Source organism: Heteronotia binoei, chromosome 1 (genome assembly GCF_032191835.1).
Source record: "Heteronotia binoei isolate CCM8104 ecotype False Entrance Well chromosome 1, APGP_CSIRO_Hbin_v1, whole genome shotgun sequence".
NCBI lineage: Eukaryota > Metazoa > Chordata > Lepidosauria > Squamata > Gekkonidae > Heteronotia > Heteronotia binoei.
Genome location: NC_083223.1, coordinates 76,998,277 through 77,011,356, shown reverse-complemented (window position 1 = coordinate 77,011,356; position 13,080 = coordinate 76,998,277). Strand labels below are relative to the sequence as shown.

The 13,080-nt window shown below is 40.9% G+C and overlaps 1 protein-coding gene across 5 annotated transcripts in view; it reads left to right on the top strand.

The window, feature by feature from the left end:
• The window catches only part of HMGN3 (high mobility group nucleosomal binding domain 3), a 48,933-nt gene that overhangs the window by 22,632 nt on the left and 13,221 nt on the right, over positions 1-13,080 (top strand). For 4 of the 5 annotated variants that reach the window (XR_009555294.1, XM_060236342.1, XM_060236349.1 and 1 more), the window contains exon 2: positions 12,567-12,617. Coding sequence is in view for 4 of the 5 variants with exons in the window: in XM_060236342.1 (XP_060092325.1) it covers positions 12,567-12,617 (51 nt within the window). In the remaining variant the exon portion in view is untranslated. The remainder of the gene's footprint in view (positions 1-12,566; positions 12,618-13,080) is intronic. The other variant, XM_060236334.1, reaches the window with a different exon arrangement.

Below are 13,080 nucleotides of genomic sequence, written 5' to 3'. Positions count from 1 at the left end.
TACAGTTCAAACTACATATAGGATGGCTAGGTGTCGTTTCCCGGGTTTCATCTTAATGCGAGCTGAAAGAGGACAGTTCTGCAAGCCCTGCGAAACTGATTTAGGTCTCGCAGGGCTCGCACCTCTTCTGGTAGTTGATTCCACCGTTGGGGAGCCATTGTTGAGAAGGCTTGCTCCCTCGACAATGGCTCCCCAATGGTGGAATCAACTACCAGAAGAGGTGCGAGCCCTTGCTTTTAAAAAGCAAGTCTCTACTCCATGCCCTCTGCAATGGATGCAAGTAGAAACTTATTTTTTTTTATGAAAGCCAAGAATGCAGAGAACCTGCTTGACCTATCATTACGGCAGTATATCAATAATGTTGACATTTTTGTGCCATTTTAAAAAATGCAGCCATGATACAAAATGCATGATACAAATATATCAATATCAGCATGCACAAAAAAGAGGGGTGCTGTGACGCCACTGATGATGACAGCACCCTCCCTTGAAAATCCTGATTATTTAAGGCAGTGAAGAAGAAAATAAACTGACCTTGCAACTGTGAAAATGCAGAGGGGAGGGTAGATGTGCAGAAGAATCAAGGCCAAACCAAGGAGATCAGGCGTGACTTGAGTGTGTAGAAATAGAAAAGCTCTGTGTATGAGCCAAACAGCATGTTATGGGTGGGTATGGAACTATCCGTGGCTACCAACTCCATTTAAGACAAAAAATTTAGCGGTTTAAAAATTGCCATGAGGGCCATACAATCTTGATCCCCCTCTCATGTCTTCTCAATTGCCAAAATAGTCAAAATAGTGCTGAGCTAGGTGGCTTGGTATGAGGAAGATTTATATGCATGTTCATCATCCTAGGCCTTGAAATATTTTCAAGCGATTCTAAAGCACAAAATACATGCTAAAGCACAACATTCTTTATTTCGCTTGTGAATGTTCTCTATGTGCATAAATTGCTGACCTCCTGTTCAGAAAGCATGGAAGCAGGTGCATAATGCCTTTTGATTTCTACTTCCATGTCTTGTGCCAAATAAGTTGCTTTTTAAGTGCACAGGTGTCATTCACATTTTGGCATTATGTATTGTTTTGCATTTAGGTTCAGTACAGTTAATTGTGCACTGTGCTCCACGTTGTCTTTATTTAGACGTATGATTTACCTGAATACAATTATCAGTAAGTGTAGGATTGCAGCCTGCATATACAGTTAAAATGCCTGGAGATCACAAAAAGGTAACAGGACAGGAATTCACAGGTTCGTGTTAGCTAGGAGAGGGAAAGGTAGAACTGCTGAAGGGAAGGGAAGGGCCAAAATCAAACCAGCAGTGGGTCAGGTGGATAATCTGTCACATAAATCCTTTAGGTTACAGCTGGAGAACCATGTGGACATTGTTATAGGCAGGCACTGCATACTGTTGAATCCTGCTGCTGCATGATATCATATTCTGGACATGTTTTTGTCTTGCCCTTTATCCAGAGAGCTTGGGATAATACATATGGATCTACCTTGCACTACTTTATCCTCACAGCAGCCCTATCCTATCCATGAAGCAGGACATAATGAGGAGTGACCAGTCTAAAGTAATCCAGAGAAGTTTATGGTAGACTAGAAAACTGAACTAAGACCCCCCCAGTTCCTGCTACACCTCATTGGCTGTATACCATGACAGTAAAGGTTAGACTTCTGCTGGAAGTCCTTCCTGCGGGTGTTGTGGTGCAAGAAGTAAGGAATTGGTTATTTGTTTGCTTTTTAAAAGTTCTGCCTACCTTCCCAGGAGCTCAGGGTGGCTTCCAAACAAAAGAATGGCTTAACAGTCATAGAAGTGTTTTCCAACCCCTAGCTAAGGAGCTTTACCTGCTGGGTTGCGAGTTCCTGTTGAATAAAAAAAAATTTGCTGCTTTTTTTTGGACAGCCCCGCTGCTAGTATGTGTGCATAGAAGGCACAAAATGCCAAGGTGAAGTCCTCAGTGGAAAGGATTTCTTTTTAGCACCATTGGGTTTCTCTTTTTCCTGTCATATGACCAGTGTCATGTGGGTTCCCGTTTCATGTTTGCAGTTCAGCAGGTTCCAGTTAAATAGGTTAGGATATTCAGAGGATTATATGAGGGAGTTGCCACCATGCTTCCTGATTCTAAAGTATACGGTTTCCAAGGCAATGTTATACACTGTTGCAGGGAGTTACTGCCTGAGTTGCTGCTTGTAACCAAATTCTTCAGCATTATTCTTATTAGCCAGCTATTCTTAACCAAAGACTTCAGGAGTATTCTCTATCAGCTAGCCCTCAGGGTGTACCTTCAGCTGGCTCCAAACGTGACAGGATTTTTTAACCTCATTGCCATGTTTAACAAAGGTCAATCATGCCCAGCTTCAAATTCTCCAATTGTTTGGCCTAGTCAAAAGGGACTACAATAGAACGTAATCTGGAATGCTCTTCCAGATGAGATCTGGGCCCTGTGGAACCTGATGTAGTTCCTCAGGGCCTATAAAACAGAAATGTTCTACCAGGCATATGGTTGAGGCAGCGGCTTCCATCTAATCTGGCCTCCTCCCATCACTTCATCCCACCATTCATCACGTTATGTTCCAGTCTTTTACACACACAGCTTGTGCAACCTCACCTGGATAAATTGTATCAGTGCCTACATCGCCATCTGTTTTTATGCGAAATTGTTTTAATAGTAATTATGATACTGTTTTTAACTTGTTGTTACCCACCATGAGTCTTCAGGTGCAGAGGAGGTTGGATTAGACATCTAATGAAATAAATAAATAAATACATACATACATACATCTCCAACATCATCTTTCATAAACTTAGTCTTCCCAGCTGTCTGCATTCACTCTATGCCAGCGGTCATATTAATAGGCTGTTATACCTGAAAGCCTAGATCCTGTGTTTCTGGCTTAGAACTGGAGGCTCTTCCCTGTAATATTCTGTTCTGTCTCCTTTACTCAGAGCCCAGTTTTAAGTTCTTCGCAGCCAATTTAATCAGTCTCAATTTGTGTCTAGTGGTGGAGAAAATTATTTATTTTCTGCACATCACTTGCTGGGTATCATTTTATGCTGTGGTCACCATGAAAATTTGGGCTAGAGCTCTATTTAAGGCCTAAGCTATTGTAGTACATCTCACAGTGTTATGTCTTTGGCTAGAGTTTTCGATAATGTTTTAATCTCCTTTTAATTGTTTTAAAATGTAATCACTGTTAATTCCTGTATTCTTTGTTTCTCCAATGCATATGTTTCCCTCTGGATTGTAATGACCTTTTTTAAAAAAGGTAAAGGTAGTCCTCGGTGCAATCACCAGTCATTTCTGACTCTGGGGTGACGTCGCATCATGACGTTTTCACAGCAGACTTTTTACGGGGTGGTTTGCCATTGTCTTCCCCAGTCATCTACACTTTCCCCCCCAGCAAGCTGGGTACTCATTTTACTGACCTTGGAAGGATGGAAGGCTGAGTCAACCTTCAGCTGGCTACCTGAACCCAGCTTCTGCTGGGATCAAACTCAGGTCATTGGACTGCAGTACTGCTGCTTTACCACTCTGTGCCACGGGGCTGCTAATGGCCTTTAGCCATACGCAATAAACCTCCCTCAAATGAAAGTGATAGAAGTTAGCAATCGTAGGGATGGTTCCACACTTGTCAAATGTGAATCAGTTACTATTGTTGGGTCCAGATGTGGTCATCAACAATTCATTTTTCTTTTGTTCTTTCCTTATTATACTTCCAGTTTTTCCAGGAGCAGATTTGTTTGGGCTTTTTAAAGCTATTTCTTCAGAATAGAAGCACAGTCTTGGTGGTTCATGTATGATCTTTGCACTGCTATTATGTTATCCGCACATATTTTCATCTTACCTGTAAGCTTTGAGGTACAGTGTGCTGTAATTGGAGTGCATCATTGGGGGGGGGGGGGCGGAGGGTTGCACAACAAAACACAGACTGTTTGCTCCATAACTGGATTCAGGGTTAGTGGATTTGCTGCTTAATAATAGTGCAGTGAGTGAGTAATAGTGATATGGTGCCATAGTGTCAATTGGCTTATTTAAAAAAATTGAATGAAACCTCCGCTGTGTTATTGAACAATGGAGGGGGCAGAGTCATGACCAGAATATTACTACCTCTCTGCAGTACTGCAATCCTAAGCTCTGCTCACGACCTGAATTCGATCCCTGGCGGAAGCTGGGTTTTCAGGTATCCAGCTCGAGGTTGACTCAGCCTTCCATCCTTCCGAGGTCGGTAAAATGTGGACCCAGCTTGCTGGGGGGAAAGTGTAGATGATTGGGGAAGGCAATGGCAAAGCACCCTGTAAAAAGTCTGCCGTGAAAATGTTGTGAAAGCAATGTCACCTCAGAGTCGGAAACGACTGGTGCTTCCACAGCAGACCTTTCCGTTTCCTTTCCTGGGTGGATGGGACAGTCCAGGAAGTGACTGGTTTTGTGCAGTATCCATCATCATGGGATCCTTCACCATAATTCTGCATGCATTTAAATACAGGAAATGAGCGACTGAGCAACCGCTACAAGGTTGTTAGCAGAGAAAGTGACAGCCATAGTTTTGTTGGTTTAGAAATAATTGCAATTTATGGTTTGTTATGAAAGCAAACATTCATTCTTCACATGCTGCATCTGACAGGAGGAGGGAGAGAAGGAACACACATGCATGAAACTCATTCACTTAGCAGAAAGCCATGTTTTGCTATAACATCTGAATTAAGCTGTTATCTGTATCATACTGTATGGACAGGGAGAGCAGATTTTATGTTTCTGGAAGCTACTTAATTTTTTAGAGTCTTGGGGATCTACCAGTTACAAAATGGCAGCTTGGTAGGTGAAGCCATTCACAAAATAGCAGATAGTACAAAAATTGCAGTGTTTCAGAACAGGTCTGCACTGCTTGGGTGGGGAAACTTTGCCGTTTTCCAAAGTGGCCCCCTCCCTAAATTGCAAGTTGCCCTGTGGGGATAAAATACAGAGTTACCTCTGTTTTCCCTGAAAGAAGCAAACAGCAGCTTTGCTGTCCAGCACAAGGGTGTACAAGTGCACGTGCATGGAGGAGGAGAAGTGAGCAGAAGAAGTTACTGGTACTGTCATTTCCCCATGCAGAGCAAAGGTGTATGTGTCTATGTGCTTCCTTCTTTGCACAAAAGAGGGAGGAGAGAAGCCTCTGTAGTAGTTTAAAGGGAAGAGGAAGAAAGTGATCACAGAAGCACTGGGGTTTGTTGTTGTTCAGTCACACAGTCAAGTCCGACTCTTTGTGACCCCATGGACCAAGTCACACCAGGCCCTCCTGTCTTCCACCATCCTCCGAAGACCATTCAAATTCATGTTAGTTACATCGGTAACGCTGTCTAGCCATCTCATCTTTTGCTGTACCCTTCTTCTTTTGCCTTCTGTCTTTCCCAGTGAGTGCTCCCTTCTCATTTGGTGGCCAAAGTATTTGAGCTTCAGCATCTGACCTTCCAGGGAACAGTCAGGGTTGATTTCCCTTAGGACTGGCTGATTTGATCTTCTTGCAGTCCAAAGGATTTTTGAAAACTGGGGTAGTAGGTACTTTTAACTGCTCGGAGAGTAACTTGGTTACGCCTGAGTGACACTCACCCCTTCCCCTACTGTAGGAGAACCCCAAGCAAAGAGGTTCTTCTCCCACTTTCTTCTGTAAAGGTGTAGCTCATAAAAGAGCTCCATTAGCAACCATGTCTAGTTCCTGCTAGACATTTTGGCTCTCCATGCATGGTCAATTATACTCCTCTCCTTTGTCTCTTCTGGTAATACATGTGGAACCTGAAATATAAGATTATGATGGTAGTATTATGACTGGCTTAGCATGTCCAGCAAAATGTTTCCTATCATAATTAAAATGGCCAGAAGAGAGGCAATATGGTTTTGCAGGTGATTGTGAATGGCATAGTACAATTGTATGTAACAGTCCAGGTTTAGTTCCTGATTTTTTTAAAAAATTTAGTCTTGGAAATAAATTTAGAAATTTAACATCCTGAACTGCTTTCAAAATTAACTACTTGTCAAGGTTACAGTGTTTGGCTAGATGGCCCATTAGCCAGCTCTAGTATAAGGTAATTTCTCATTGGCCTGTCTTGTGATATGCAAGTGATATATGGCTTGGGATGCATATCAGTGACATTTAGATTTGCCTAGCTTGAAAATATCCAGCACCTATATAAGACACACATTTCTTAAAATAGCCAGAAAAGCAATTAAATATTGGGCAAATGATTTGGTTAACTATTTCTCTGAAAAAAGACAAGATTTCCACCATGACTCAGTCACAGTCTTACTCTTATTTCCCTTTTCAAATGGTGTAATCAGGCAGCTTCAACATATATCTACAAGTGCTAATCCACATTCAGAGGGAATTCTTTCTGTGATGTGTTGTTCCTTATACCTACAGATCTTTTAAAAAACAAACAAAAAATGACAGTACTTCTTATATGTCCCTATCACCCTATCATTGGAAGCCTTTACCAGAATTTCATCTTTCCCTTAATCTAAGATAAAATAAATGTTTAGTGCAGTGATACCGCCACTTAACTTTTAAAGATGTGAATCATTAGAACAATAAAAGTTAATTAGACAAAAAAAATTAACATCATCTTATTTAAAGAAAAATTTACAAAGACTGAATACATCTAATACTTAATGCCTAACAGCTTTTTTGTTGTTCAGTCACACAGTCGAGTCCGACTCTTTGCGACCCCATGGACCAAGTCATGCCAGGCCCTCTTGGCGTCCACCATCCTCCGAAGTCTATTCAAATGCATATTAGTTAGATCAGTAACACTGTCCAGCCATCTCATCTTAGCATGTATATATCAAGGATCCACTAGTGCTTGTTGGAGACATTCCTTCAGTGGCAGGTTTAATATATACAGTTTTAATTAGTTCCATTATCCAACCTTTCTGACAACAAATTCTGGATATTATTTATGAGTGTATGGGATATAGTTTACTGCAGGAACCCAATAGGTACATTGCTCATTTATTTAAAATGATGATGTGTCTTAGGCATTGATAGAGTAGTAATAGTTTATTAATAGCACCACAACAATGTATTACTTCCCATTGGAAATAAGAAGCACCACCCATAAACGACTGGATTTTATGAATCTGGAAAATAGTATTAATATCTAAATTAATGTACCAATATAGAAGTTGTGAGAATGTTAGTGTAAAATCAGATAAATTCATTGACAAATGGTCAATGTTTGTAATAACACGGAATGATACAATTAGAGGTGAGATTGAACCATATATATTCTTCAGTGTTCTGTGGTAACGTGAAATATTTACTTTTGTAAATTTTTTAAAAAAAATAAAACTAAAAACATAGAAGCTCATTAGACAAAATTGATTTGGAAAGGTGATAAGCTAGGAGCAATTTTATCTTTCATTCTACATCTTTAAAAACAAAAGAAGAAAAGGAAACCTACACATATGTACCACATACATAGTGGAAGCAAAAGTCTAAAATGTTGCATGTTTCTAGGTATAAAGAGAGCCAGCATGGGAACGGTCAAACTAAGTATGCATCTTTAAAAATCATTTTTCACATCTATAGCTTCTGAGTTGTAGCTGAGCCATTGGCCTGGTTGGGGAATATTTTCCCCCTTCAGTCAGCAGTAATGGTAATTGAAGCAGTTAATAAGGCAGAGCTTATCAATACATTTTGTCTCGTCACCAGCTCATAGCAACACTGCATTTAAATTCAGGAGATTCTGCAAAAGAATAATTTACAATTAGATAAGAATGTCTTAGAGAATCCAATTTCACCCTTCACCTCCTTCCACACAAGCACCCCTCCTCTCCACCCCCCCCAAAAAAATCCAAAACAAAACCTTTTGGCATTTCTGCCAAATGTTTCCCACAGTACAAGACTTAATGCCATTAAAGTCTTCTTTGCTGTTGTTAAGGGCTTTCTTTGAACAACCTAAAAAGAGAGAATACAACGCATTTTGTATCTTAACAGCTCTAAAAACTTCAGCAGATTTTAAAAAGTTAACCTTTAACATTTTGAGTATGAAATACACATTGAGAGATTAATTTCTCTGGTGTTTCTCTAAAGATGAATCAATGTATTGATGCAGTAATGTTTAAACAAATGCTTTAAAATAATCCAGATTCTATATGGCAGACTCATTTCTAAACAAAACAAAACCTTATCTCCTATTTTTGAAAGGAGCATTCTTATCCCCAGTCATTCTTATGTAATTCCCATTTTGTTTAACCTGTGAGACACCACACTAGTAAATATATTTACTTAGAAGCCAGCTTTATAGTGCAATCCTAAACATATTCCTCAATACCATGGCTTTTTTTGAGCAGGAACGCAGTTCTGGCTGGTTTGGCATCAGGGGGTGTGGCTTAACATGCAAATGAGTTCCTGCTGGGCCTTTTCTACAAAAAGTCCTGTGTGGAACAATGATGATGTCAGGGTATGTGGCCTAATATGCAAATGAGTTCCTTCTGGGCTTTTTCTACAAAGAAAGTCCTTCTCAGTACATATGCCTCAATAGCAAGTGAGTATGATTTAATGGAACCATGACCTGAATAACCCAGGCTGGCCTGATCTTGTTAGATCTCGGATGCTAAGCAGGGTCAGCCCTGGCTAGTATTTGGATGGAAGATCACCAAGGAATACCAGAGCCATGACAGGGAGGCAGGCAATAGCAAACCACCAACATGTCTTGCCTTGAAATCACACCAGAAGTCAGCTGTGGGTTCAAATTCGACTGACCTATGAAGTTTACTGGGTGATCTTGGGCCAGTTTGCCTCTCGGAGTAATATTCTTGTAAAGATAAAACAGGAATAACTCCACAAGTGCTGCCCTAAGCTCCACGAAGGAAGTGTAATATGCTGGCTAATGGTTAACTTTGTCATGGGTGCTGGGGGCCCTGCAGAAGAAGCCGAGCCTGCAGAAGAAACTGTGCCCCTGCCACCTGCACCAGTGCCCCTGCCTCCTGCTGGAGAAGATCCAAGCCCCCCTGCCTCGCCCTCTCGGGTGGCTCGTGTGCGTGACCGCCTTCGTCAGGACCTCAGGGATCGGAGGAGGGCGGCACGCTCACGAGCAAGACGCTCCCTGAGCCCTGAGTTTTGAAAGGATTCTGGCCCTTCTAGGAGTGAGGGTGCTTGAGTCTCAGCAGGATCCTGGCTGCCCTCTGAGTCAGCAATTAGCCCAAATGGGCAACAGACAGCAGAGGGCTATATAGCTGTGGGCTTTGAGAGAAGGCTTTGTGGAAGCAACTAGTCACTTACCTGACGTTCTAGCATCCACTTCGGCTTTTGACTTCGGCTTCTGAACCTCTGACCTACGATACCTGGACTGTGATTCGGGTTTTGGTGCTTTGGACCCTCCTTGCTACCCAGCTACAGACCTTGGACTACCCCTGGACTTTGCCTGGCCTGGCCCCAGCCCGTGACAAACTTGGATCTCAAGGAATTTGGCTACTTGCAAAATGTTAAAAACAAACAGTATGACTGTATGGTACCATATGAATAGCTCAGTGACCCCCTAGAAAAATCAGTAGCGAACGTTGCTTTGTTGACGAGCTGATCACATGGGTGGGTGGGATCAAATGCTGCTGCTTCTTTGTTGCAGCCTAAAGCACTTCTGTTCACTTGGAAGAGGAACCCCACAATTTCTACAGATTTTCCACTGCAACACCGTGTTCTTGCTACCTTCTATCCAGGGGAGGTTAGGGAACAACTTTTTGCAACTCCAGGTCATCTTAAGGACCTGTGAAGCCAAGCAAGTAAATAGTTTCCAAGTAATATTTGGGTAGTGTGAGAAGCCTTGGTGGTGTTTTCATCTGCAGACCAGTGTGGCTCTGTGGTCCCACCCAGTTCCTGAAGCTTTTTGATGCATTGCAGGGGGCTCCACTTGTTAGTCTTAAGATGGCATCCAAACAGGATCACTTTTTGTGTGAGAGGCATATACCCATATCAACACCATTTTCCTTCAGCCAACCCTTCATGGTGACCATTTTCCATGCACCACAATTACCAATTTAAAAAAAGAATTTATAAAACCCTCTGGTTATGTAGCAAGGAAAAAATGCAGGGAAGATGGTAGCTGAGGAAAGTACACCAAAGACCCCTGTGGGGAAGGTTTGTTGCCAATGTGAATGCTCCTCCGTTCGCACTGGTGATGAAAGCAATACAGAGAATCATTGCTATGTGGAAGCAACCAAAGTTTCTGTCACAGGACAAAGAAGCAAAATGTGTCTTGCTAGCTTCATTTTACAATTTGACTGCTTTTTAGCATTTGTATTGCTGTAGCACACCTCTGTTTTTATAAGGAAAAAAAGAGTTTAGGGCTTGGGATGCAGGTATATGAAGGATGTGATACAATTATCAAAGTGAGCAACATAGAAGACAGTTATCTCCATTGTCTTGGCTATATAAATCTAGGAAGATTTTTTTATGGATTGAAGCTGTAGTGCTATGCATATTTACTGGAACAGTCCCCACTGAATTCGAGGAGACTTGCTTCCATGTAATCAGTGCACATAGGATCAGAATATCAATCATTTTAGTTCATGACATCACTTGTAAAATATATCATCTTCATTCATGATTGTAGACTTGCTTGTGCTGTGTAATTAAGCAGTAAGAAATCAGGTATAGTTTGTGAACAGGACTTCAGTCATCTGAAAATGGGGCACAGACAAACTGTTCAATCTCCTTTGCCACTGGACAAGTGTATCCTCAAGCAGACCTGCAAAACAGAAATATGGGAGGAAGCCACTGACATCCCTGAACCAGAATGGGCATTCCTAATACACACAATTGTCAGGAAAGGAAAAACACTTTCCCCAAACCTATCTCAGCATGCATTTTGCATACATGTTGGTTGGGCAGAAAGTGGAAGCTGCATTGAAATCTCCCTCCACTAGTGGCAAGGGTGCACTTCCTTTTGCTTTCTGTTTATGTGTCTACCGCTGTTGAAATTCTCTCTCTCTCTCTCTCACACACACACACACAAAGTGGGAGAATTATGGTAGCATCACTAGTGTGCTGATGGAGGGCACTGTCTCCTTGTGGGTTCTCTGACCTGTCAGCTGAAGCTTGCTTTAGTTCCACTTGGGTCTGTTTCTTATCTTTTGCATGAATCTTTCTGTCCTCAAACCTGAGATGAGACTGGGCATTGCTAATGGTACTCCCCCTACTGCTCTTTCTTTCCATCAGTTTTGAGAAGACTCTTTACAAGATCTATCCTTCCTAAACCAAGAAAGGTCTTTTCTGTAAGGGCAGCTCTAGAGAATGGAGCAATAACCTTCCTTTGCTTAACCTATAGCTATCTATATAGCTATAGGTTAAGCATTTGGATTTTCTCTCATCTCACCAAAAATATTATTTGCTTCATTGTTAATTTCTTCAATGCTATTTTGTCCTTGCAAAATAAAGTGGAATGCTGTACACATGCAAATCAGTAGTTTGGGTTACTTGTGCTGATTTATGGCACTTTTTCTTCTGATGCCATTTTAAAAGTGTATTTGTATTATATTTTCTGTTGTGACTAAAGCATTCTGAAGTCTTCAGCATATTGGTTTCAACTAGTATCAGATTCAAAAATCACTTTCTAGGATTGCAGTTTGTAACACAAACATGATTGGATGTACGACAAAATTTGAGTAAAGTGGCATCTTAAGACCAACAATATTTAATTCTAGGCACAAGCTTTCATGTGCATGCATACTTCTTTAGGTACATTGAAACAGACTTCCTCAAGCCTTAAGTATAGGTTGGGGAGGTTAGTTGCAAGGAAAGGAACATAAGTAACTGAGTGATAAGTATCACTAAGATTGGATTAAAGCAGTTGGGAAGACCTGTGAATAGCGGCAAATTAGCATACAAATAAAAGAGTTAACAAACAGATGTGAGAACTGTTTTGAGTCCAGTGGCACCTTTAAAGCCAACAAAGTTTAATTCTGAGTGACTTGTTAACTCTTTTGTTTGTACATTCATTTACCGGGAACTATATATTTAATCAGTTCCTTTCTGTCTATTTTCTCATCTGTTGGGAGACATTTAAGTATTAGTTTGCTTCTGTTACTCCACCCCAGCCTAGCCAACATCACTGTATTACTGGGCTATCAGTAAAGGCTCTCAAAGGCATTTCATCATTTACATTTGTTGTTAAAATAAAATAGAGGGTTTTTTTCTTGGGGGGGAGGGGAGGTTAGATTAATGAAAATTAAAAATGTAAGTTAATTTTTTTAAAAACTGGTAGGGTCAAATCAGTCTTGTAAACTACAGTTTAATTCTGGTCAACAGAGAGTAATGTGCTATTATAATGTTTTGCAAAATAATCAAGGTTACATTTAGATTTTCTCACCAGAAGTGATCCACAAAGGTTCATTTACTGCTTGAAAAGTCAATATGCATCATAAAAATGACATCAGAGAATACTTTTGAAAGCATTAGTGGTACAAGGAATTATAGAGGGATACCATAATATGTGAGGTTTAGTTTTTGTTTTCCAATTTTAGTTTTCCAGTACCTGCTGTAACTAAATACAATATAATGTGACTAATTTGCTTGTATCATTTCCTTTCTAGTCTCCAGAGGGTGCTGAAGGCAAGGATGCTGCCAAGCTAACAAAACAAGAGGCAAGTGTGACTCCTTCCTCCCCACTAATTCTTTCTTTTATTGATCACTTCATAATAGTAATAATATAGAACTGCATAAACTGGGTTAGTTGGACGGCAGCCAAAGCCCAGATCAGCCATGTATAGCAGCAGCAAACTGGCGTGTGTGTGGGGTCATTGACCTAGTAGTTTTTGCATAGTCTGTCAAAGATGAAATCCAGATTGTGCAATACCATAGCTTGTATTCTGGATAAAAAGTTCAGCTGTCCAGTTCTTTATTTGTAATGTGTGGCATTTATATCACGTCTTCCATCTTGGAGTTCAAGGTGGCATACATGGGGTTTGGCAGGAGGTCTTCCATCCAGGCACTGATCAGATCCAGACTTGCTCAGCTTTACCAGGATCTTCAGATCAGGCCTATGTTTTTTCCTTTCTGCAGTGAAGATGAAAGCAGGTAGGTGGAACTCATGGATACGCATGACAA